At 39.8% G+C, this 26,649-nt stretch overlaps 1 protein-coding gene and 1 long non-coding RNA gene across 8 annotated transcripts in view; one reads left to right on the top strand and one right to left on the bottom strand.

Annotated features, from left to right (window-relative positions):
- Positions 1-773: 773 nt before the first annotated feature.
- LOC103481232 (liprin-alpha-3-like) overlaps positions 774-26,649 on the bottom strand; it is a 38,311-nt gene continuing 12,435 nt past the window's right edge. For 3 of the 7 annotated variants that reach the window (XM_008436582.3, XM_017310760.2, XM_017310759.2), the window contains 29 exons: positions 25,140-25,304; positions 22,098-22,172; positions 21,946-22,005; positions 21,630-21,758; positions 19,455-19,547; positions 19,035-19,087; positions 17,779-17,872; positions 17,516-17,650; positions 16,484-16,567; positions 16,262-16,393; positions 16,112-16,174; positions 15,950-16,029; positions 14,221-14,407; positions 13,222-13,415; positions 12,246-12,489; positions 11,329-11,468; positions 11,094-11,242; positions 9,487-9,583; positions 9,200-9,281; positions 7,609-7,809; positions 7,457-7,519; positions 7,020-7,046; positions 5,846-6,021; positions 5,657-5,754; positions 4,425-4,600; positions 4,221-4,289; positions 3,688-3,850; positions 2,392-2,459; positions 774-1,832 (listed from right to left, as the gene is read on the bottom strand). In XM_008436582.3, the coding sequence (XP_008434804.2) occupies positions 2,407-2,459; positions 3,688-3,850; positions 4,221-4,289; positions 4,425-4,600; positions 5,657-5,754; positions 5,846-6,021; positions 7,020-7,046; positions 7,457-7,519; positions 7,609-7,809; positions 9,200-9,281; positions 9,487-9,583; positions 11,094-11,242; positions 11,329-11,468; positions 12,246-12,489; positions 13,222-13,415; positions 14,221-14,407; positions 15,950-16,029; positions 16,112-16,174; positions 16,262-16,393; positions 16,484-16,567; positions 17,516-17,650; positions 17,779-17,872; positions 19,035-19,087; positions 19,455-19,547; positions 21,630-21,758; positions 21,946-22,005; positions 22,098-22,172; positions 25,140-25,304 (3,282 nt within the window). In that variant the 3' untranslated portion in view covers positions 774-1,832; positions 2,392-2,406. Of the gene's footprint in view, positions 1,833-2,391; positions 2,460-3,687; positions 3,851-4,220; positions 4,290-4,424; positions 4,601-5,656; positions 5,755-5,845; positions 6,022-7,019; positions 7,047-7,127; positions 7,299-7,383; positions 7,520-7,608; positions 7,810-9,199; positions 9,282-9,486; positions 9,584-11,093; positions 11,243-11,328; positions 11,469-12,245; positions 12,490-13,221; positions 13,416-14,220; positions 14,408-15,949; positions 16,030-16,111; positions 16,175-16,261; positions 16,394-16,483; positions 16,568-17,515; positions 17,651-17,778; positions 17,873-19,034; positions 19,088-19,454; positions 19,548-21,629; positions 21,759-21,945; positions 22,006-22,097; positions 22,173-25,139; positions 25,305-26,649 lie in introns of those variants that run through there. The other 4 variants (XM_081601076.1, XM_081601077.1, XM_081601079.1 and 1 more) reach the window with 4 other exon arrangements.
- LOC145549198 (uncharacterized) lies at positions 9,498-26,266 on the top strand. Its single transcript, XR_014085173.1, has 3 exons — positions 9,498-9,614; positions 14,194-22,200; positions 25,003-26,266. It is a non-coding gene; the product is annotated as an uncharacterized LOC145549198 (long non-coding RNA).

Genomic DNA, 26,649 nt, shown 5'->3' with positions numbered 1-26,649 from the left:
CAGCTGGAAGAGCTGGTCTAGATGCAAATTCAAACAAGGATTTATTATGTGCAGGTCGTCTGAAGTTTAAGCTTGAATTATTTTTGAATTACCTTATTTTCCGGACTATAGAGCGCACCTCACTATTAGACGCATCTACAAAGTTTAAAAATAAAAACAGGAAACGTACATATATAAGCAGCACCAGGCTATAAGCCGCTGGTATCTCCGTCTCCAACGCAGAACCATGGATTCGTTCGCGCTGAGTTTACGTACAGCGGCTCTCGATCTGTACTGCCAGATCGATAACCTTCAATTTAAAAGCTGCATCATTTGAACTTCTTTGTGTGGTTTCCATGATGGGGGGTATGAGTTTGAAAACATTTCTCCGTCGTGCCTGCTGCTAGCATGCGCTTGTTCTAAAGGAAAATTAGCGTTGTCTTCTTTGATTTTCAATTTTGACTTCCAATGATTCACTTCCTGCTAAAGAGCCCCCTGGTGGTTGAAGAAAAATCCACAGAAAAGCCGCACCAGGCTGTAAGCCGCATGGTTCAAAGTGTGGGGAAAAAATAGCGACTTATAGTCAGAAAAATAGTAATTTTGTAGCTAATGTCTATTAAACTTCAATAATTCAGTTACAAATCATATTACATCTGTATTTGTCACAAGCAGACGGATGTGATGTATTTCTATCAGATCAGTTTTCCTTCTCAGATCAAATCGATATTTGATTTTTGCCCAGTTTTCATAGATCTCAGTGCTGCTGTCGGTTCAAGACATCAAAAACTCCAATCTGCACATTACAGGTTTGTTTTTTTAATTACAGCTTTTACAATCATTTTCATTATTGTCATCATATTATGTCACTACTCTCCAGTAATATGAAATTAAATCATAACACAATGTGTTTTTTTTTCTTCTCCAAAATGTACACATACAAGTAGCATATCTTAAATGTCCATAGTTTAAAACATATTTCCTTTTCATCAACCGCAAAATGAAATTACAGTCAGCCTTAAAACTGAGTATGAAATGAACGTACGGTTTAATACACACACATACGAACTGTACATACATACATACAATAGCAGTTATCATAAAAATGATAAAAATAAAACACACACGTTTTACAAAGTCCTGACCCGAGCGTCCACATCTTTAGATGACTGATATCATGAAGTTCACTCTGAAATGACAGATTTTGGCATGCATATTAACACAAATGCTCCCTATCTAAACTGTTTGTTTATTTTTTAAGTCCTGGTTGGATCAGGAGTTTCTCATAAAGCACTTTTCCCAACTCTCTCGTCATTGGTCCTGTTCACATTTGTGCATCTCAGTTCCTCTATGGCTTCAGAACACGCGCACACACACACACACACACGCACACACACACACGTCAGTTATCCGCCGGAGTGTTTTCTCCTTTCAGACTCAGATCATCTGAAAATATATCGACCGTTTCACTCGATCTGAACAGGAATGCATTTCTTAAATCGTAAATTCGTTGTGTCAATATTGCCGTCTCACGCTCAGAAAAAGAAGATGAATTCACGACAGGCGATGGTCACTTTCTACAGACCACTTTCTACAGATTCAAACATCATCATCATCATGCCACTACTATGGAGAGGAAGAGATAGAAAAAGAGAGAGAGAGAGAGAGAAAGAGGGAGAAACTGATGGGTAAATGGACATTCGCTCGTTATTTCGTCATCTTTTCAGAAATCATTCACACACTGTCTTTGATTATTTCGGGACACGATGTCGGTCGTCCGTTTTTGCTTTTGCTCTTCGGTATTTTTTTCTTAAAAAATGTGGGGGGGTTTCTTTAGGTTGGAGTAGAAGTGGGTTCTAAAGAAGAAGAGAAAAAAAAAAGAAACAAGTGTTATTACTCTGGTCAACAGCCAAGAAACATCCTGAGGTTTTCCAGCTGTTTTAGAGTCACTTTGATGAGCTGAATCCAACAATCACATTGGTTTTGCTCAATCAGGTCAACTTTCTGAGCTATGGAGCAACATCAGCATCAAAATGCAGGACCTGTTCTCACATCTGGATCAGTTTCCTGAGAATCTGATCGATGAGTGAAGAGTGACTCCATCAGGACAGAAAAGAGGCAGAGAATATTCCACAATGAAGACCTTCAATTTACATGGACTAGCCCTTAAAAGTGTTTATCACTCAATTTACAGAAATCCAAGTTTATAACATTTAATTAAGAAAACCATTTTTTTTCCTCCTAAAACCTTTTTTGGATGAGAAATATTAACGGATTAATAAAAACCTGCCCTGATAGTGAAAAGTGGATGTCATTTTTGGATTCAGTGGTGCAAAATAATCCTAATTCATCTGAAAAAACAGAATTATTTTTCTATAACCAGGTGTTTGCGCTGCTTCAGGAGGAGGTTCTCACCTGGTGTGCTTATCTTTAGCAGGAGTACGTTCTCACAGAACCCGACTCTCCTCTGGGACCGGAGTTAGCTGAGAAAGAGAAGGAGGATCATCAACAGAGACGGAATCATTTCCCTGCAGTTACTGACGACCCGTCCAGGTTCTGCTCGGCACCGGACACACCGATCTACGGTTTTATGCAAAAGTATCCATGCTGCTTGAATTTTCTCACATGTTGCAGCTGACATGTCCATGATGACTAATCATGAAGTCCCAGAAGTTATCATGATAAACGATAATATTGTTTATTATGTATTATAACACATTCCTACAGATCAATAAACTTTACATTCTTATAAACATTTAACACTGGAACTGGAGACTTTTTAAATATCCAGAATAAATAAACAAAACAAATAAAAAGAATCATGGAGTCTCTGTAAACCAAACTGTCCTTCAAAATAAGAGCTGGTTGAGACCAAGTCTGGTGATTTGGTCTCAACCAGCTCTTATTTTGAAGGACAGTTCAAATCACCAGACTTTGTTTTAATTTATCCTGTGATTCATTGATTCATTGATCATTGTGACAGGCCTTGTTGCAGCACTGGAACCACAAACATGGCTGTATTTTAGTGGGATCTCATATAATCAGTATAACAGACGAGTAGAACTTAATATTTGTGTTCGGTTGCATAGATTGGACGTTTCCAGGAGTTTTTAACCAGATTTGGACAGCAGTAAGAATCATGAAATCATCCCAAAACACCTGATACTTCGGTAGATTTAGTTCGATTGGCGACCAAGATTGAGGCATTCGTAACATTTTCCGTTGGTGCGGTTCACTTTCATCCTGCACTGGGTCAAATGAACCGAACCCTCTGAAGAACCAGTTCCTCCTTTCGCCTGTAGGGGCGCTGCATCAAGAACCACTACAGAGAAATCTCTGAAGAAGACGCCGAGCAGAACTTCCTTCTTTACAAAATGTAAACATCAATGGAGAGCGTCAGATTTTAGCAGTTGGAGGTTTTCTCTTTTTGTCTTTGGGAAAAAGAGTACGAGCCATTTCTCCTGCTAGCGATGGACTCTTGTGTTCGTTTTGTTTACCCAGAATGCACTGTGCTGTAGTCTACTTCCTGCCTTTGAAGCGCTCTCCAGACCGCTGACGTTCACATATGCATTGTTGCAGAGTTAATTTAATCCGAACCAAGACTTGGGCTTGCAGGTGGACCTGAGTTTGTGTTGGTCCCTGGCTAATTTGAAACACCTGAAATACAACGTGGCTGTAATTACCCACCATGCAGCAGCTGCAACTCCTCACCTTCGCTCTGGACTTTCCTCAACGTGACGGAGGGCGTCGAGATGGCGGAGGCACGGAAGTTGGCAGGTAACGTCTCGGAGGAGTCGGACGTGACGCCGCGGAGATCCTTCTCCCGGAACATCTTCCTCCAAGACGGGGAGCGTGTGAACGTTTTGGTGCCGTCCTGCAGGAAGCAGAACGAAACGGAGGAGATTTAGGAAAACCAGCATGCAGAGCAGAGGACGGCCATTACAGAAACTAGCATTTGACAAAGCACTCTCTTTTGGACGGCTTGGTCTTGCATGCTGTAACTAAGCAATTAGCACCATGTAAACACAGCTGAACCTCTTCTGCATGCCAACAGTGGCACATGCACTGGAGCCCAAATGGCTTTCTCTATAGATTACTGGAGCTTTTCATGACAAAGGGGAAAATTTGACAAGTGAGCAACATCCAAAAAAATCTTTGATGTCAAGTAAAATGGACCATATCAGCTGGTTACAGTAACGTCACACTTCAACCTTCATGGGGAGCCATTTTCCGCTTTGTCGTACCTCATCAGGCCTCCTTTCTGTTCCCATGGAGATCAGAGCGTTGTACTCCTTCTCCAGGAGCTGCCTCGCCTGCAGGAACATAAATCCAGGTCAGACAGCAGCTGACAAAATGACAGCATGAAGATTTGTGAGATGAACATGAGAGTTATCTTGAAACTAGACGAGTAAGAGTGTAAGCAATAACTTCTATTTGAAGCTCAGCACCTGTGTGTTCTGATTTGGTATCTGGAGAAGAAGTGCCAAGTCCGTGTAATCAAACGTGTCGTCGAGTGCCAGGAGGGCCCCGTGCACCCCGCTCTCCAAAAGGTTGTCTGCAAACTCCTTCAGACCGATCGACTGAACCCAGCACATCACGCGCTCGTTGGACCAGACCATCACATCTGCAGAGAGGCAGGCAAAAGCAGCTGGGAGAAGTTCCTTCTTTAAAGTCCCGCCTGGCGAGGAGATCGCTGCACGGTGAAAATGCCAGAGTTCAAATCTGAGGCGTGGTGCTAAATAAAAAGTCTTGGTGTTGTTTTAAACGCCACACAGCTTTAAAATAACGCTGCCAGCGAATCTTCTGACGTATCTGCGTTGTTGCATTCGAGTGTTAACGACTGCAGACGGTACAAACTGCCAAAGTTTTACGATCAGAGAGGATTTTTTAAAATTCTTTTGTTGTTCGTTACCTCAAGAAAGTCGTGCATTTTGTGTGAAATGACAGGCCTGTCACCATGGCGAATTTTACTGGACGAGAAATTGCTCCAGAAGGTTAAAGTGATATAACGCTAATGGCATAATAATAACACAAGAACACATTCTACAAGATCAGTAAACTTTAAATTCTAATGAACATTTAACACTGGAACTGCAAGACGTTTTAGATATTCAAATTAAATAAAACGACAAATAAAATGAATTTTCAAGTCTTTGTAAACAAAAGTGTCCTTCAAAATAATAGTTGTTTGAGACCAAAGCACCAAACTGAAAACTTTGTCAACCAGCAGTGGAAATTATTGAGTTTGTTTTCATTTATCATGTGATTAATTGATTTATTGATTATTGTGACAGGCCTAGAGATTACCTGAAAAACAAGATTCATGTTCTTAATTCAACATAAATGACTTAAAGACACAAACAGGCTCAGTGTGGAGCAGGAAGGTCCTGGGTTCGATTCCCGGCCCGGCGGTGGACCGTCAGGTTTCTCCTTTCAGTGTTACTTTAACATTATATTTAACACCATTGTAATGGTAATGTGACACCAGGTTCTGTTGAATATTTAACCATGTCTGCTGTTAATTTAACCAAAAAAATGGGCGTCAATCTTTCAAAACGTTCACAAATGTGACTTTTAACACCAGCCAGTGTGGACACATAGAGACACTGTGTTGGTGTTAAATTAACACCAACATTTTTACTGTATTATGAGAATAAAGTCTGCACATTTCTTCACTAACCTGTGTTCTGGTGCTGACTTTCTTCCCTCCTCCTCTCCAGCTCTTTCCTGTCGTAGTTCAGGCGCTTCAAGCACATGATCCCATAGTGAAGACTCACCCTACACGCAGAACAAAACACACATTATTCAGTTCTGCTAAAACAACACCTCACTCAGAAGACATGGGAGAGAAGGGCCGCGTCTGTCTCGCCTGTGGAAACTGTCCACCATCTTCAGCTGGCCTCTCAGTTCCTTCTTGGTGAGGTGGTCCAGCATGCGGGCGTCCACCAGTGACTCCATGAAGTAGGAGCGATACTGGGGGAGACCGAGGCTGGGCAGCCACTCGTTTCCAACCCACTCATGGTTCATGTCTCCATGGGCCAGAATCTGGAAGGCAGGAAGGTGGACTTAAAAAATCAAACACTTCCACACTGCATCTCATAAATAACTGGACCGTAACGGACTCTAGATGAATAAACGGTGCCGTTTTCTTCTGCTAGTTTACCAGGAAAGATGACTTTCTTTCTGATTTTGTGCTACAAATTTGTACTTAAAATTACTTAGTATTAAGTGAGGTGATATGATGGTGTACTAGGGTCATAGTAGAAAAAGTTATTCTGCTAAAAAACTAATTTCTAGAATTTTTTTTTAAATTTCTTAGTTTCAAAAGTAAAACGTTTTCAAATTGTGCAACTCTGAAATTTTCAAGTTTTTTTCCTAGATAGATTTTTCTAGTTTTGTGGCAGAAATGTATAAATTTTTTTCTAACATGCCGTCACAAAGGTTATAATTGCATAAAGAAGAACTTTGGGGTTTTTTTAAGTGTCACAAAATGTGCATGCTTCAAATGGCCAGCAGGAGGCGCATGACTGCATATAGAAGAAACCGAGAATATTCCTTATGAGTTTACTTTTAATCATTCCTAAAGATTGTTTTCCATCCATCCATCCATCCATTTTCTTTCACCCTTATCCCTCAGTGGGGTCGGGAGGGTTGCTGGTGCCTCTCCAGCTAACGTTCTGGGCGAGAGGCGGGGTCACCTGGACAGGTCGCCAGTCTGTCGCAGGGCAACACAGAGACACACAGGACAAATAACCATGCACACACACACTCACACGTAGGGGCAATTTAGAGAGGCCAATTAACCTGACAGTCATGTTTTTGGACTGTGGGAGGAAACCAGAGTACCCGGAGAAAACCCACCATGCACAGGGAGAACATGCAAACTCCATGCAGAACCCAGAACCTTTTTGCTGCAAGGCAACAGCTCTACCAACTGCGCCACTGTGCAGCCCCTCCTAAAGATTGTTTTGCATTAAAAATTATGTTTGTGGAAAAATATGTTAGTTTGAATTTTGTTGAAATTAAACATAAGCTAGTCTCACCTGATCCCAGCTGAACTCCTTCTGCTCCTTTTTGGTTCAAAAAGAACGTGAAGAAAAAAGGGAAAGAGAATTGGAAAGAAAAGGGAAGATCACCAGGTAGGAGTATGATGTGTGTGTGTGTGTGTGTGTGTGTGTTACAGTGAATCGGTGCCAGAATAAAATGGAGGGGAGAGGAAAAGCAGAAGAAGGAAAAGCTTTGTTAGTGAGTGAAAATTAGTTGGAAAAACACATCAAAACAGATTTCAGGGAACAGCAGGGAAAAGGTGAAGCCAAACATTCCTAATCAGAGACAAAGAAAAAGAAAAAAAGCTTTACTCATATTGCTCACCTTGCTTCGCTAAAAAAAATGCTTCTATCTAAGCACCTCAAAGCAGAAACTTCTGACTTAAAAGCTGCTATAATCCAGATTTCTAGCGAGCAATAGACGCAGTCCTTACTGGTTTGGTGGCAGCAGCGAGAGACTCCATCTCAGCATGCGTCATCCAGATATTACTGGTTGACTTTAAAGACAGAAGCACAAGAGAGAATGAAAACTTTCCGTTTGAACATGTGGAGCAGAGATTTGCTGAGGTTTTCCTCTGAGGCTTACGGAGCGCGTGCTCGCCGGAGCCGACGGACTCGTGAGGGAAACCATTTCCTGGATGGCCAGGCGAAGCTTTAGCCTGTGCAGGGGGTTGCTGATGCCGATCTCCCTCTGGATCTCGGTGTCCGACAGGTTGGCCATGATGGCGCCGCTCTTCACGTTGGCGCGGCACGCTGCCACGTACCACGCAGGCATCCCGACCCACAGCTTGGCAAACAAAGTGTGGACACTGTGAACTCTGAATGGTGGGAACTCTTAAGCTTTTCTCTCTCTCTCAAGTTATTACTGCAGTACTACAGGTTCTTAAATGACACAATATGGGGCAGGAAGTGAGATTTTATCTAGGGATGCATAACATCTGCTCTGAAGGCAGGACTGTGGTGTAGTTCTTAGCTTCGCCGCTAGGTGGCGCGGCCGTTTTGTGAGTGATATTTTGTTCAGACCTAAAATACAGCTGAGGAAGAAGTTCAGATCGGTGGAAAGTGTTTGTTTTTTTATGAGTGTGCGTCCATAAGACTGGCAAGTTACTGTCTATTTGTGTTTAAGTAAAATAATATGTGTATTTTATTACTTTGGACATTTTCTGTTTGCTAATTTGTCCAGAATGAGCTATGGCTAAACTAAGCTAAGCTAAGCTAAGCTAAGCTAAGGTCTACTCTAAAATGGTGAATTCTATGTTTAGTTGCTCTCTTTTACTTTATTTAACTTTATTAGTGATTGAAAGATAAGACAGGAGTAATTAGAATAATGTTTTATTTAATTTACCTTTAAGAAAACGCAGAAGATGCTCATTTTTTATTTTTACACACAGCAAAACTTCATGATTCCCAAACTGTGTTTTTAAGAATTTATTTTAGGATTGTCTGGTTAAGCTTTGAGCAGATGCAATATTTGTTAGCCGGTTTAAAGTTAGCCACTGATGACGAACAGTTAGCTAAGTGTTAGCCATTTGTGCTAACAAATCATTGGTATCGTTGTCTTTTTTTCTGCGGGGCATCTGAAATCTTGTCGCAGAAGAAATTTAAGAGTGATTTCTTATTACTTCAGACCAAAATTTAGCTTCATACATTTAATAACGAAGCAAGACTCAAGAGAAACTCCTGCTAGTTTATAAATCGTGGAGTACTTAATCCAGAACAAGAATCCAAGATGGAGAACCAACATTTAGCTACTTATCAACCCACATCAACTGGAACATCTTTAAGTGTCGTTTTTCTTTTGCTCTACTTGTTTCTCTTTCTTTTGGTTTTGTTGTTTTGTTTGTATTTCCTTCTAATTCATGTGAAAAAAAGAATCCTATTTTATGTACCTTAAGGGGAAATCAGAATCGACTAAAATTGGAAAGTTAAGTCTAAGCTTTACAAAAACCAAAGATAGAATAGAAATCACCTTTATTGTGGAAATTCAGGCCTAATTTATTGGTTTTTCCTGAAATTATTAGATTTCCTTGAGATTTACTGCTATTGTGATGACGGGTAGCTGAGTTTTCAGACAGATAAAAGTTGCTGGAAGCGAATTAAGCGATGAATGACATTAAATCGCGTGAAGCAAAGTGAGTGAGCGCAGCACTTGAACCGGACCGGGGGCTGATGCGTACCTCCAGCCAGGTGACGACAGTGGGGCCGTCCCAGGAGGCGAAAGGAAGACCCTGACGACAGGCTTCCTCCAGCAAGTCATGTCTGGCAAAGAAAGTGGAAAAGAGATTTTTGACAAGAGATTACTTTCTTCGTATCTCACCTTACGGATGTTTCCATTTATAAATAACAGTAAACATGAGATGTCATCCCTCAGTGCATGCTTGGTGTCACTAGCTTGTGATTAACAAATCTGCTCCAGAGCTTTTCTTCTAACATGAGAAGAGTGAGGAAAGATGTCTGGTCTCACTTCTTTTTGCTGCGGCGATCCTTCTCCACCGTTCCCGTCCCGAGTTTCGCCAGGCCCAGTGGGTCGGCCGAGCCAAGGTCATCCGACGGAGTGGAGGCTGTGGGGAAAACGACTGCTTCAGTCCACAGGTTGGTAAATAATCAAGTTTACATGTTGATTCTGCGGGTAAAACTGGTTACTATTCATCACAGGGTTCCCCCCAAAGCCTGGCGGGTCACCAGGCTTTGCTTGTGCCCCCACCAGGCTAAGCATTGCTTATTTAAATCTTTTTAACCCTGTTGCGCCGGATTTTCGAGCGTCTGCCTAAATAAATCTTTCTTATTTTAATCGTAAGTAGTTCTTTAAATGTCCTGTGAGATTATATACTTACCCATGTATCCATAACAACCGGAACGTTCAATATCCAGCAAGTTATTTTCGCAATATACCGTCTATTAAACGAGTGCCCCCCCGATTAATTACGCTCTCTGCAGCTGCGAAGTTTCCGTATTAACCCGATACTTGCTGGAAAGTGCAACGTCTGCCCTTTTAGAAACCGTTGGAATTTTTCAGATAGCGCTACGTGTGGCGGAATTACGGTACTGCAAATTTAGAGGTGTCGGCGCCGACACGTCCAGTCTAGAAGGGTTAAAATATTTAAATTTTTTTAAGACTTTATAGTTGGTATTCAGGTGTTAACCTTCCAATCTTTGGATGATTATCAAGCGACTTTAAACATTTTTTAACTCAAAACCACGGCAGGCCGTTGGATGAATGACGTCCAACGGCCCTAGCATCCAACCGCCAGGCTTAGCAAGTTCTCTGGGGGAAACCTTAAGACAACTGATAAAATGCTAAAACTCTTTTGTACTGAATTACTAATTCACAAAATGTAAGTTGAACACAACAGATTGCTAAAATATCTGTTATCAATACATTTTAAAATGCAAATAAATGTGTATGTTATTTGCAGAAGATAATTAACAGGAGATTTTGAGCTGCTCTGATTTTTTATTGATTTTTATTATAGTATTATAGATTTAATAACTAAGATGATCAGAATTCACACTTGATATTCAGTGTTTTGTCGACAATGTTTGGTGGATTTTTGCATCTTTACAGTGCAAAGTTTTAAAATGCTTATCTATCCAATTTTAAATATTTATTTTAATTATGTCAAGTATTTATAGGTAATAACTTTTCCTTACTTTTTTTTCCCCACTTCATTTCACTTTTCTTTCTTTGTGCAGCCACTCATATTTAACCCTTTCATGTATGAATTATGATTCTTTACCTCAGGATTGTTTTTTCTAGTGTTGAAATTATTTCTGCCTGCAGCCATTAGACTTTACACTAGATTATTTTTAGATTAACATATTTGCATGTGCATGCTTGTTATTTATTTATCTACATTCAGTCATATTGCATTACCGCCATCACTCTTAGGTATTTGTATGTGTATTATAAACTTTGTCTCTTATTTTTATATTACTTTAGACAGAGTAACTTGTCAACGAATAAGCAATTTCCCCTTGGGGATCAATAAAGTATTCTATATTTTACAGCTTTGTTTTAGTTTTTGTCTGTAAAACCGGTCCAGCAGAGCAGCTTCCAGTTTGTCCACAGACCCAGAGAGGCAGATTCCCTCCCAGGCGTGCCGATTCTCCCCTTCTCCTTCTTGCCAAACAGACGCCCGATGGACGACTTGATGCTTTTCTTTTTGCTGGCTTTGTGAAGGGAGTCCTGGCTCGCTGTGGTGGCGCCGTCAGCAGAAAGACTGAGCAAACGGAAACAGCCAGAGTACAGTTAAAAGTATGACGACGGCTAGCAGGCCTCGTTCACAGCAGGGTGTCCGTCCCGCACCTGCGGAACTCGCGGTGGTCGTCCAGGCCGGCTCCCGGGTGTGTGTGAGTCATCCGGTCCAAGCGCAGGGCTCGGGGGACGGGCGGAGGGGTGGAGTCGATCAGGGCCAGCGCTCGGCATTCCTCACCCTCTTTGCTGTTCTGCAAGTCGGAAAACATTCACTGGACTTAGACAGAGCCCCTCAGAGTCTCACCGCTTTAAGATGCTTCTGCTGGTTTTGCTAAAACTAACAAAATAATAGAAACTGGAATTGAGAAAACATTTTTGTTAACTGAAATAAGTAAAAACTGCCTGGAACTATATCATGCGTTCATAACACACAAAGTTTTGAAAATGTTATCTTGAGTATTCGCTACCCAATCGATGTATGGATAATCACAATACGATACTTTGACCTTTTGAATTCTGCACCTCAAAATTAAAAGTTAACTCTGTGGCAATAAGCAATAAATCAATTAAATGCATGATAAATTAAAATTTGCTCGATAATTTCCATTTGCATGATTTATCGATTCTCTATTTCTACCTAAAAGTCTCCTTGTTTTTGAAGGACAATTTTGTTTACAGAGACTTAATAATTCATTTTATTTGTCGTTTCTGTCGTTAAATGCTCATTTGAATTTTAAGTTTGTTCATCTTTGACGATGTGTTCTTGCCATTACTATAATATTACTTAAAAATGGTCTTGAAACAATATTATCGTTTATCGCAATAACTTCTGGGACAATTTATTGTTCAGCAAAATTTGTTATGATGGTATGAAAAACTAAAACTACTATAATTAATGAAAACTAAACAGTATTTTACTAATAAAAATGATTAAATACGCTCTAAAAACTAATTAAAACCAACTGAATTAAACAAAAAGTCACAATAACATGAAACAAACCATCAGAACCCCGTCTGGGAGTCGGTACCTGTCTTTCGGTCTCCCTGGCAGGTGAGTGGGGCAGGCGGGGGGTGGAATGACCAGAACTGGGAGGCGACGGCGACGCCAGGGTGGAGGACGTGATGGACGGGGTCATGTAGCCCCGTCCCACGCTGTCCCGACCCCCCAGTGAGGACGGAGGGAGAGGCGAGGCATCGAGAGCCACGCTGCTGACCCGGCTCTCGATCTCCTCGGCCCGCAGCTCCGTGCTCTCCTTCTCTTCCTGAATCAGCCTGGGAGGAAAGAAGAGGAGAAAATAACCCTGTTGTTCTGTCTGACTGGGGTCCAAACCCACCCTGGACCCTGAACAGGAGTCGTTATTAGCATTACTACCCACTGCGGTGCAAACAAATGTAAACTGACAACATAAACACACCAGCATGGTTTCCACTGCAGGATTTAACAAAATATATGATTCTTTATAAAGTCGGAGAATAAAAACAGCAGCTAATTCTGCTCTGTTTGATGACATCACAAGAGGCACAGGAGCTGCTTTTTAATTCAAAGGGACCATAATGTGGAGAAAGAACTGGATTTAAAACATGAAATTAAAACAAGCTAACTGATTGGTTGCTTTCTGCCTTTTGTGATGTCATCAGATCCATCTGTTGAGAGGAGCTTATTTTTGGGACGACAGTTTGAGTTTGACTTCATTGAACGTAGTGTAATAAAAGTTATACGACTTTGTATTTTGTGTGTTTTTACGATATAAAGCAGCTCAAACTGCCTTGTGCAAATAAACTTGGTTGATTGATATACAAACAAAAGAAATTTTAAATAAAAGCAAACAAAAGAAAGGTAAAATATATTTACATGTTAGCATCATCCCATAAATTACTATTCATGTTAACTTGGTTTTACCAGTATTAGTATTTTCTCCATATTTATAACTAGCACTGTGCATTCACACTTAAACAAGCATCATTTTAACGTTTAAAAATTCAGAAAAATTTAGTGAAACTCACTTGATCTCCTTATTTATGGCCTCCAGCTGCTCCTGCAGCATGATGGCCAGCGTCTGGACGTCCGTCTGTCCGCTGGGAGACAGAAGCTCAGACCCAAACAGAGTCTCTCTGTCCTCTTCATCATCAGAGCAGCCGCCTTCAACGCCGCCCTCAAACCCGGGGGGCAGCATGTTGCCGCTGTCCCAGTCTCCATACTGAGAAGAGAAACAGAGTCTTCCTCATGAATAATTAGAAATTAGCTTTTATAACAAACTCTGCACTGTAAAACATCTGAGCTGCATTTAGTTGTGTCTACTGTCTTCTGCTCTTTAGGTGAAATAAATGTATCGAGTTTTAGATTTTGAACCTAAATGTGTGAGTTTGTGAAAGATAAACGTACAGCAGGAAGTTGTGTTAACTTTTTATTAAGAGTTGAATAAACTAGTTTTTAGGTTTACACTTTAAAAAACTGAAAGAAGAAAAAGTCAGGAGTGGGAACTATTTCCCAGAATGCTTAGCGGCGTGTTTCTGTCTCCTGAGATGGAAGTGCGTTACGTTGATCTGACTCTTGTCCTGATCACACTAAATGTTTCTGAGCTGAATTCATTCAGATGTTTCATAAAATTCATCATCAGAAATTTGGTTTATGCAGTTTGAATTAAATTATTCTACAGTAAAATAAGTTATTTTACTAAAATAAACTTTTAATAATAGAGAAATGTGGCTCTTTAACTGGGTGAGAACAGGGTTTTTTTGCATATTGTGAAATAATTATTTGGTTTAAATTGCAGCATTAAGTTAAAACTCACAATTTAAGATTAATGAACTTAAAAACAATGTTTAGACGACTTGTCTCTTGTTGTTAAATCAACTTCATGAACTTTTAATTTCTGAGTTAAAACCAAAACTATTTTCTTGTCGACTTAAATTTCATTTTCCAGGCAGCAGGTGGGCTTTCATTTTCACGCTAAACCATCTTCTAATGTTTTACAGTGCGCTGCGTCGGCCTGGGATGACCACCTTGCCACCGTCGTCCCTGGGAGGCCCCCAGCGGCCGCGGTGGGCCCGCCTGACCACCACCCCACTGGAGGAGTTGCCGTAGCCGGCCGGGAGCGAGCCCCCGCCCTGAGGGTACCGCAGCTCGGAGGCGCTCCCTGGAAGAGATCTTCGAAAAAGGGTGGAGGGAAGTGAGCTGACGCTGCCCGCCCTACGATGAGATCCAGAATTCATTTGTTATGCAACACTTACTGAAAATGACAACTTCCATTTTCAAGGAGATGGAGAGAAGTGAAGCGTGACAGTTAGCAAAACAATCTGAAGGTTTTTCTGATTTTTAAAAAAAATGGAGGTTGCTGGTACTCTTAAGATAATTTTTCAGAAGTGACGTTTTGCTTTTAGTCATCTTTTATTTCAAGGTGGAATGATTATGTAACAAAAAAACAGATGTTCACCTTTGAATTCAACAGTGAATTATTTACATAAATTATCATCACACATGCAAGTCTGTTGTAATAAATCAATTAATCATCTGATAAATTAAAACATTGATTATTTCCATTTGGATGATTGTTTATTTTCTCTTTCTACCAAAAACTGGATGACAAAATTCTGGTCATTGATCTCAATCAGCCGTTTATTGAAGGGAAATTTCGTTTATAGAGACCTCAGCATCAATCCTATTTGCCGTTTTGTTTATTTATTTTGGATATTTAAAATGTCTTCCAGTTTTGTTGTTAAGTGTTAATTCGAATTTAAAGTTTTTAGATCAGTGGTTCTTAACCTTTTTTGAGGCACCGAACCCACCAGTTTCATATGCGCATTCACTGAACCCTTCTGTAGTGATAAATAAAATATGATTTTATTTAAAAGGTAGAGTCTCTGAGAACAGTTTTTCAAAATATAGTCAGTGTTTTCAGCAAAGTTGAGCTGACTGTCCAGGAACGACCCAAGGTATTTAAAATCTGCCACAGCTTCAACAGGTTGGCCATCGAGAGAAACTGGAACCACTTTAAGGTCTTTAGATCATTTAATTAGCTCTACATTCTTAAGAGAATGAAAAATTAATAATAAATAAGACTTTGCGGTATTCTGATTTAGTAAAGTAATTAATTAGTTGTGTTACCACCCCCACGCCACTAGAGGCAGTAGTAACTCCGAAAAGATGCGACTAAGGAGCAGATTTAGAAGTTCACCGAAAGCTACAGAATTTGGTAAAAACTGAGTTTTGCTGAAGTAAATAAAGACAAACGTTCAAATCCATACTGAGAGTGGAGCTCCTTCAATCAGGGCTCCTCTGCAGCTCTGATTGGCTAAGCAATGTAACGTGATCCTCTGATTGGCTAAGCAATGTAACGTGATCCTCTGATTGGCTAAGCAATGTAACGTGACCCTCTGCAGCAAGTGATGGCAAAGCGGGGCGTCATCACGACTTTACACAAGTGTGTCTTTACCTCCGCAGTAGAGGCTCCGCCGAACCCCTGGGGTTCGATCGAACGATGGTTAAGAACCACTGATTCAGAGCAATAAAGTTGTTTGTTACATCATTCCACCTCGTTCCGATTTATTATGACATTTATGTTTCTGATGAATGCATGTGGTGATTTCAATCATTTCTTGGTAGATCAGAGTAAAGAGTGAAAAGTCGTAGTTAACAAAGACAGCAGATGTTAAGTTTGGGGAAAATAATTTTCATGGAAATTCAGTAATTTTAAACAGAAGAAGGTTCAGTTAGACGTTGATGGAGGCGAACCTGGAGTAGGAGGAGCCGGGTCTGCCTCTCAGCTGATCCAGCTCCAGTTGGACTCGCTCCAGCTCAGCCAGGAGCTGATCCTAAACACAAACCACAACAGTATTCCAGTTCGTTCACTGGAAATTCACATTTAATTAAAAACAAACGAGGAGAAACGAGCACCTTGTTAGCGAGAAGGTCGTCTTGGATCTTCTTCATGTTGGCCAGCTCCTCAGAGAGCGCGTTCTGGCAGTGAAACAGGAGAGAGAGCATTGGTGTTGTAATTTGGTTGCATTAGACCAAGCTGACCTCTGACCTCTGGTTTCTCCTCACCTTCTCCTCCAGCGCAGCCATCCTCTCTTTGAGGTGCAGCTGAAGCCTCTCGTTGGACTCAGACAGAAGTTTATCCACCGTATCCGAGAGCCGTTTGTTGTGTTCGTCGTTCATCTTCTCCCGCTGCCTGGCCTGAAATCAGGCAAAGAAAGCAGAACTTAGCGTTGAAAAGAGAGAAAAATCTCTGGTGAATGAAGCCAAAGAGAAAGAAAACGATGTTACCCGTTGTAGTTCTTGGTTTTTCTCTTCAAGCTGGGCTTCCATTTGCCGTAGTCGCTCCTCAAAGTTTCCGTGGCGCTCCTCTGCCTGATAACAAATCACAGTTTTTGAATTATTACAGCATAAGCTGGATGTGAATGGAAGCTACGCTCTTATTTCCTCATGTAACAACCACAAGCCAACATGTTTTAGATGGGATTTCATGTCACCAACAACAGAAAGATGTAGAAACCAAAGGAAACAGATACACAATGTTATTCATCAAATCCAGAGTCTCTGTGAAGAATTACATCTGAAATTACAGTCATAATTATTTTCGGATCACAGATTTAACAGCTTGGAATGTCCAAGAAGGATTTTACAGAAAAACAACCCTGAACATCCACGTCTTAGAAAAACGGAGCGTCTTTAGTCGGAGGCTCTTCAAATTCAGGAGATCTGAAATAACGAGCTACAGAGATCAATAAATAGTTTTCAACTGAATATTGTTCAACTCTGCCTTAAACTTCTGAAAGTTACTGCCTTCACTGTGGATTTTATTTATCAGTTTGTTATAATTAAGTAATTAGTAAGTAATTTTCTGAAAGTTAGTAGAATCAGAATCCAAATGCTTTATGTAAAAATAATCATTTATTATTTTCCTTCCACTTCACAGTTGCATTACTTTGTGTTGCTCCATCATTTGAGTCATTACGCGAGTAAAATTTCTGGATTTTTTACTCGCTGAATTAAGAACAAACAAAAATTCACCAGGCAGACACGCAGCTGCAGTTTGTGTTCAACTTTCAGAAGTTTTATATGGAAAGAAACTGACTTGGATTTTTTGTTCTTTTGCCTGAATACCAACATTTCCCACATAACTTTATATTTTGGTCCAAATAATGATGTAATTTTTAAACGTTAAATGGTTTATGTTTTGCTCAGTTGCTCAGTAGACTATTTACCAAATACTTTTTTACTCTTAGTTGAAGTAGTGCTCCTCTCACTGCAGTGCAGCTGCTGGGAACTGGACCAGGTCTGGTAAAACATGATCACCTTATTGAGAGCAGCGACTCTCTGAGCGAGCTGCGCCTCGATCTCCGGCAGCGTCTCGGCCCTCTGCAGCGTCTGCTGCAGCTTCTGCTTGGCCTCATCCAGACGCTCCTGCAGCTGCCGGTTCTTCTCCTCACTCTGGACACAGAAAAGGAAACTCATGCCTACGAGCACTGCAGCTGGAAAATGCTCCTCCAGATCCATTTTCATATTTGCTCTCAAACATTGAGGTGTTTTTTTTTTTGGATGCTCAGAGGCAGATTTACTTGTCTGTACAGGGACTCCTTGCTGGCCAGCTCGTTCTCCAGCTTGTCTTTGATGTCATGGAGAGACGTCGCCTCCCTCTGGGCACTCAGGTACCTGCAGGCAACGGCAACCAACATGTTTCTGGTTCAGGTTGTCACACATTTTATCCTGTAATAGTTTCAATTCTGATTTTACAGGAGAGGACTAGGGACACTGGGAAAAAAAAGAGGAATTCTGAGATTTTTCTCAGAATTCTCCTGAAAGTCAAAATTCTGAGAAAAAAAGTCAAAATTCTGAGATCAAAATCAGAATTCTGACTTTAATCTTTTGAGATCAAAAGTAAAAATTCTAGGAAAAAATTATTTTCGTGTTTTTTTTCTCAGTGGCCATAATCCTCTTCTGCATGGATCTAACCAGACTGCAAAAAATAAAAAGAAATAACTACAGTAGCCTGCAAACTGCTAATACGTAATTTTTGATTCAGTTTATCATTCAGTCTTCTTTAGGAAGTCACACCTGCCGTCAAATACAATAAATCCGATTGACCTAAAAATAAAATGTAGGACCTGCAGCAGGTTTTTCTTGTACTTTGCTCTTTTCCACCCCTTAAAAAAAGCGATAGTTTCTATAGAGGTTACAGAATTGCAAAGAGTTCAAATTGTAAAGGTATCAGTCAGGAGGGGGGTACAAAAACCGTGTGTTGTCTCATCAATAATTTGCGAAAACACGGACTGATGTTACAAAAAAAGGAGATTGCTCCAAATTAAAGAAAGGATAAGTTGGAAAGTAGCCAGAGACAGAAACATTGAAGGAGCGGCAAAAATTTATGAGAAAAGCTGATTAAACTGGATTTTCATGTGACGATGGATGAAACTTCCATCTTCCAAATAAATCAGAAATGGCCTAGCATAAGTTCAGAAGCACATCTGAGGAGGCGCCAGAAACATGTCTTCAAAATCTGATATATTTGGAAAAGTTTAGCCAGGTAGAGTGGGATGCCAAATCAAAAATTGCTTCAACAGTTTAAGCTAGCTTCACGCTAGCTCATACCAAACGCGACATGAGCTAGTGTGAATTTAAATTGCCTTGTAACTGAAGATCCATCACAGGAGTTTGCTTGGTTTTCCACTTGCCACTTTTGGCAACGTTATACAGCCATTTTCACCTAAAATATTAATTTTTCGTTGCAATGTGTGGGACCAAAGGGGGAAAAGTGTTTGAAAACAAACACAAACTCAGTGATTTTGCACTTAGACTTTTGGTTATGATCTGTTACCTTCGCTCTAGCGTTGTAATTCTCTCTTCCATGTCTTCTCTTTGGCAGAGAGCCTGTAAAAAGCAGCATTCAGGTTATTCCATCCAACAACGCAGCTGTTACCGTGCAGCCTGGAAAACTGATTAATGCTAGCAAAAGGAGAAAATATGCATTTCTGCCCTGCGTAAGCATTCTGTTTAGACTCTGCAGTGTTACTATTCATTCCTCTCTTTGCATATATTTGGCTCTGAAATATCAGTAATCTGAATAAATATATAAAATCTTTTAACTGTTATTCGTGATTCCCTGCTAACCCAGGCCCAGAATAACCCGGTGTATTATTAGCCACTATGCCCACAGAGTCTGGATCTACCCCTGGAGCCCCGGGTGCTGAGACAGCTCCGGGTCCGGGCCAGGAAGGGACAGATTGGTCCAACAGACCTCCTTCACTTCCCTTTGGAGCTTCTGATTGGCCTCCTCCGTCTTCGTCACCTCCCTCCTGGCGGCCGCAAGCTGTTCCTCTATTTCTCCAACCTAGTGTGAGCGAGAGAAAACGCCACACACTGAACCTGCAGAATTCACTATTATCTGCCACAGAATTAAGTGTCAAACTGAAACAACAGCGACTGATGACAATCTCCATCTGATTAATGTACAAGCACATTTTTTTTAATCCTCAGTCAAACCATTTTTTTGTATGTCAATAGTTATACAAACCAGGATTAGGCTAAAAAATATTTTTTTGGCCTATATCCAATATTTCTGAAGCTTTTTACTGCAAAAATGTAATTTGCCACTAGAGGGAAAAGGTTTTCTGTTTTGGGAGCTATTGACCCTTTGCACGTGACGTCACGCTGTTCAGAAATCTGCTCCGCCATGATGGACGTCAAAACAACCAATGCGCTCCTTTCAGGTAGCCAAACGTCGCTTCTATTTAGCTGATTGCACTTTAAAAATGGTTATACTGTTGTCTCTAGAGCTGAAACGATTCCTCGAGTGATTCGAGTAGCTCGATTATTAAAATTCCTCAAGGAAAATTTATCTGCCTCGAAGCCTCGTTAAATTGTTTTATTATTTAACGCACAGTGTTCCGGCCGGGTCGTTATTTGCGTTCCGCTGCGCTCTCACTTCCGTCTGTGTTGTTGACGAAAGCTAAGTGTTAGCAGCATAACGTCCAGCTTTCAAGTTCGGCCTGGGAAGATTTTACTGATTTATGATAACGTCCGGGTTTTGTCTTTTTTCGGGGGACCAATACACATCCTTAAAATGACGGGAGCAATGCTTGAAGTACGGCAGCTTTTCTCCTCTCAGAGCTGCTGGTTCAGAGCGAACGGTGGGATTATTTATACAGGTTAGCGGATAGACTGAACACTGTGCGGCTTTTGCTTTAGATGCATAGCTTTAATAAAAATACCGGGGAAAAAAAATTTCATATCGTCCCGGTCGCAACAAATGGGTGGCGAAGAGCATGGTGACGTTACATACCTGGGAGATGAGTTTCTGTGTGTGACAAATGCAGACCGTGTCAAATCCCGTTGTTAACATAAACACAAACGCTATTAATGGCTGGGCAAGGTGAGAGTTCATCTATTAAACTGACAAGATTAATACATAAACCAAAAGCCGGAGAATAGACATTTTTTTTATAATAGCCTCCTCACAAATAGACAGGCTATTTGTGAGGCTGCCTCTTTATTGTTAGGGAAGCTCAAATGTGGACAAATTGGACTGCTATTGATATGTGATAGTAATACTGCTGTTATGTTAGATTTACCAATGTTTTATTTTATCTTCTTTTATCCGATTACCCGATTAATCATAAGAATAGTTGATAGATTACTGGATTACTAAAATATTCGTTTACAACAGCCTTAGTTGTCTCTTTGCACAACAGACAAAGACAGAAACCAAACTTGTCATTTTATTGCATAACTTTTAATGAGGAAAGATGCGGCAGCGATGATAGCAGCCGTTAATGTAGCAAATGTCAGCCTCGGTGTCATCGCGGATTTGTAGCAAAGGCTTTTTACAATGTAAGAAAATTAATATTTGTATATTTCATAAGTAAGTATGATTATAAAGTTAGTGCGTCTAACTATTGGTAACCATGGAGACAATGCCGCACCGTCATGTAGCCTAGCATGTTTGGGGAAAAACTGGTTAGCATCTCGTCTTTTGAACGTTTCGATGTTGCTCCGGTGTAAAGGCAAACGCTGACATTTATGACACAGTGATATAAATCATGTGGTGTGAATTCAGGTAAAGTAATTTGATCAACACGTCAGGAGGGAGGAGGAACGGGTCGGTTTCTAAGCTAGCCGTTTCCAACTTTTGTAAATCCCGCCGTTTATGAGCCCCGATCAAGTGTGTTGCGTTCACAGACAAATTATCTTGACTGGAACAAGTTGAAGTCATAAATAAACTGGCAAAAACAACTAAGAAAAACTATTTCAGTCGCTCTGTTCAATACTCCCGTCCCTCATTTCCAACGTCCATCATGGCGCCTCAAATGATTTTTTTAGTGACGCACTTGCAATGAGTCAACATTCTAGCTGAAAATGTTAAGTTAAAGCTGGAAACCTGTCTTCCCTGAGGCACAACATGAGGCTCACTCACCTGTCGGCACATGAGGGCCAGCCTCTCCCTCAGCTGGGACAGCTCGGCTTTCTGCCTCTCTATCTCCCCTTCCCGCTGCCTCTCCAGCTCCCCGTCCTCCAGCCCAGACGAGGGGCCGTTGGGGAGCCGCTGGAAAGAGGACGAAACGGCGGGGGGAAAAATGAGAGTAACGGAAAAAACAATGAGTTTGGATCTTTTTTTTTTAAACTTCGGAAGAGGTGGAAAATCACACTGACACACCATGGTACCCAAAATCTACTTTGCTAACACGTACACAAAGACAACTGGAACCAACATGCAGAAAACCCTCCCTTACATCTTTCCCGCCGTCCACCCCTTGTTGACGTCTTTTAATTTGGTCTCTTAAAGAGATTACCTGAAAAGAGGGAGACAAAAAGTCCAAACAGAAACTTCGGATTAATAATCACGCTAAAGGAGCTGGAGGAGTTGGTTTGCATCTGAGCTTACCTCTTGAGAAGACGCTGCGAGCTGATCTTCTAACACGGACACCCTCTCAAGGGCCACACGGAGCCGCTCTCGAACCTGATGGGGAAAACACAGTTTGACCCAGGTAAGATGGCCGCCGTGGTGCTGAACTTTACGTTAAGCAGGAACCTCAGGAGCCATGACTGGCTATGCACTAAAATAAAACACAAACTATTACCAAGCGTTATTGATGACAATAACTTAAGTAACAAAAATCAACAATCAAATTAGTCTCTTTCAATAAAAAACGTATAAAACTTTAACAAAAACTCCAGCTGTGTGTTTGTGTCGGGTGAATTTTTGGTAAAAACATGCTTGTTTTTCATTTAGTGGGTAGAAAATTCAGAAATTTTACTTCAGTAAGAGTAACAATACTTTGTAATAAAATTACTCAAGTAATAGTAAAAAGTACAGCGTAGTGAAAATACTCCAAAAAGTAAATACAAAAAAAGTAACTCAAGTAAGTGAGTAAATGTAATTAGTTACTACCCAACTCTGGATAGAACTAACTTAAAGTAACTTTTCAGCAAGATTACCGATAATTCATTGATATTATTTTTTTTTTAAAGTAATGCTAAGCAGTGATTGGTGTGATGGACAATATCTTGTAATAACGATAACTATTTATTACTTCTTATGACTGTGACTGTATGACACAACAAATAAAGCCCCACAAACACAAATACTGCTCTTGGAAACACATATCAACTTGTATCTAAATTTATAGATACTGTCATTATAGATACTGTCATTGTCAGTGTAGAAAGTTGCAAAAATAACAACCTAAACAATACACACAGTTTTGGGGGGATTTTGAACATCATTCGTTTGAATTTATTATGACAGCAATAAATCAAAATTCTTACGATAAGAAATTTATCATAATAAATGATAAACGATACAATAAGTGCAGATTATTTCACCTGTAGTACGGGGAAATGTCTTGTTATAAGTGAAATAATCCACTAGAACTGGAATTACTGACTTTAAACTGTATCTTGCTGAAAACTTACTTGTAAGTTAGTTTTGTCTTATTTCAAGTGTACTAAAATATTTGCATGCAAAACTATACCAAAATACTTGGTAAGATTTTGTGTTTCTGCATCATCAATCCATAGAAGTAAACAGAACTGAAACAAACATCGTTGTAAGAAATCAGCTCTGCTCTTTGGGTGCAGGAGGAACCGGAGAGGAAAAAGCAAAATGATGCGAAACACACACACTGGTGCCAAAAGCTTTTTTATTATTCACAACGTCTAGAAGCACCAATGGAAGATTAGAAAAGTTTTTTCAGAGGCAAAATATTGACCATTTCCTCTGAGCAAATGCTGATCCAGATATTTGATTATCAAGCCTCTTTAACGCTCGGATTGAGGCAGCCTGAGGAGGAATGAGAGCTCATTTGTTCGCCCTGGGGAGGATTTTCATCATGAATACAGCTTGTATTTGCCTGTAAACTCATAGAATATGCCTCATATATGGCATTAAAAATTGTTCACACATTCATTGTTGGTACAAGGTTCCATTTTAAAACCTTTTTTTCTTCTCTACATTCACTGACACACCTGGTAGATTATGTAAAAAGCTCCAGTGTGTTCCAGTGCATTAATCTCTCAATAAAAAAAATACTGCAGTTCTCCAACGCTGAGCTCTGGAGATTTATTTTTTTTACCTCCCTTATCAGCTTCTTGACTTTGAGCTGTGACGAGATAAACTTGGATCTTCATCCAGCCTTTTATGTCACAGTTACACTTCATTTAAACTTAAGTCGTTATGGACAGGTAAACGCTAACAGGTTTGACTCAGGAGGATAAACTCACATCTTACTTTAAGCTTATGTTGCCTTGATTTTCCCCAAATAGTTTTAAAATACTGCACAGGGCTGCAGAGTGCATCCCAAATGTATCACCGTTATGTCTGAGCAATAAATAGATTTGATCAAATAATCAGATTTTCTGTTTTTGTAGATTTTATTTTTGGAAAATTGTTGTTTTTTTCCACCAATAAATTCTTCAGGTTTCCATGGTTTTCCCACGTAAGAACAATCATCAGGTTTCTCCAGCGTTTTTACAAATTCTGATTATTTCCACTTTAAATTCAGGTCAATTCAAAGAAAGAACAATTGAAGTAGAAGGCAGTATTTTAAGATATTTGCTGTTATTTCTGAGTATTTTGTTAGGAAAAGAGAGAGGGAAAAAATCTGTAAAAAATGTAAATCAAATTTGGTTTAATTTTTTTATTTTATTTTACAACATGGCAAAGAAACAACGTAGTAAAGTTATTATGAAACAGCACTAACTAAGTTGTTTGAAATTTTAGCCTGAAACAACTTTTTAAATAAAATGTTGTTGCTCAGATGAAAATAGGGAGTAAATTCTTTTCAGGCACTGGATGGACTACTAATAATCTAGTGTTTACAATAAACCCAAAGCAGAGACACATTAAGAACATTAAGTTCAGAAGTAATTTCATTACTGTGACATTCGCCAGCATTAACCGTAATATTTTGCTTATGTTTGCTTAATTTAGCCGTTTCATGGCGGCTGAAGTTTAACCCGCACCAGCTTTAATTTGAAAGACATGTTCTCCTGTCTTTCTGGTTTTGAAAAGGAGCAAATAGAAATTTGGCCTTTGTGTCCAATCATATTAAAAATGCAGGAAAATGGAAAATCATAATTAATTTAAAGTTTCTAAACACAAATGTTTTTACCTGCTGAATGAATTTATTCAAATTAAAAGTTATTTTTTTATGTAAATTGTTGAGTGAAACTGTCCTATTGAGCTTGTTAACTTTATTTATTTTTTTACATTCCTGTTTTGCTCTTTGACTAAATTTCCTCCATCCTCCAATAGCTGGTTGCCGCATTTGGTTGATGCTTCATTTTAGGTCAGGCAGCACACAGGCACCTTCAGAGCATCTCCACACTAACTTTAATGAGAGCAGGAAGGAAAGTAGGGTAAGCCTGGATGATTTGCTGGAAGAGGGAAGGAAAGCGAATACATTTCACCGCTGCATTGACCCACCTTCTCGTCCAAGGCTTTGTGGTGCTCGAACAGGGATTTGAGAGCCTTGAGGACTTCCACCTCGCTGGACACGCCTGCAGGGGACTGGGCTTGCCTCTTCACCACCGTCATCCTCAGGCTGCGCTCGTGGCGGGACACCAGACACTCCAGGTGCTCCAGCAGCAGCTGCAGGACGGAGGGGGAGAGGAAGTGGACATCAGGAAACGCTGCGGCTCAGAGGAGGAACTATTCACTCCACGCAAATGTTCTCACATTTTATCAAATAACAACATTATGTGATGGGTTTTATGTGACAGACCTTCAAAAATGAATACAAAATTGAAACGAAAGTGGATGTAAAATCTCACTTATTTAAAACATAGATTTGTCAACACTTTTAATAATAAGGACCTTCTGCTATTTTTAATTTACTTCTTATACTTTTTATAATAATTATGTTTTAATTTCCTTGTTTTGCAATTACTGTTTGAATTGATTATACTTTTTTGTATTTATTTGCACATTTATTTGTTACGTTAAATCATTTTAGCCTTGTTTGCATCACCTTTGTTTGTTTTTAGCAAGACAAATGACTCATTGTCCAGAAACAACAGATGAAAAAATACCCCTGTGGCTAATTCTGATGCATTTACAAAAATGTTGATTAACGTGCATTTTCCCTACCAAATAAATTAAATTTAAATAAAATACAGTGCAAGCCACTGTGTTCATTAAACAGAGTCAGAATGCAGAGATCCACTGTTTATATTGAGTAAATTATCATCTGAAACAAGGTGGTGGCAGCTTCATGCTGAGGGGAAGCTGGTCACAGTCGATTTACGTTTCAGCAGGAAAACTAATAGAAACACACAATCCAACAGTTTAGATCAGAGCATGTTCATGTTCATGGCTCAGTCAAAGTCCAGACCTAAATCCAATTAAGCATCTTCTTTTGCAAAGAACAATGGGTGAAATATTCAGTCTCTCGATGTGAAAAACATGAAGAAATGCATCTAAAAACATCTACAGATGTGAAATTTCAGTGACGGTATTTTTTCTTCTGTTACCTTGTGTTGATCTATTAGGTCTTAAATGTGATATTTTTGGTACTACTCTGGTAACAGTAAAGATTATAATTTAAAAAAATACTATTTATTACTTATTTTTTTAGAAAACTTCTGGATTTGAATGCATAACACGGCATTCATAGCTCCACAAACATTGTTTGTGAAAAAATATTCCCATTTGAGATAAGCTTCTTCCGTCACACACTTATTTAGAAAAGTGTGATTTAATCTTATTTTTAAATGTATATCTATTTATGCTCTCGTGGAACAAACAAGGGAAAAATATCAAAAATAATATTTCCAATTGGGGATACACAATATATCCCCACCAACATCGATATCGGTCGATATTTAATGTATCAGTATCGGTTCAATAAATAAAATAGGGCCAATATGAACAACCGATATTTATTTTTATTTGTTTCTGGTTGGGTGTTTTCCGGTAGTTAAATAATAAAATAATA

The sequence above is a fragment of the Poecilia reticulata genome, chromosome 19 (assembly GCF_904066995.2).
Source record: "Poecilia reticulata chromosome 19, P_reticulata-male-v2, whole genome shotgun sequence".
NCBI lineage: Eukaryota > Metazoa > Chordata > Actinopteri > Cyprinodontiformes > Poeciliidae > Poecilia > Poecilia reticulata.
This window is presented reverse-complemented; position numbering and strand designations above follow the sequence as displayed.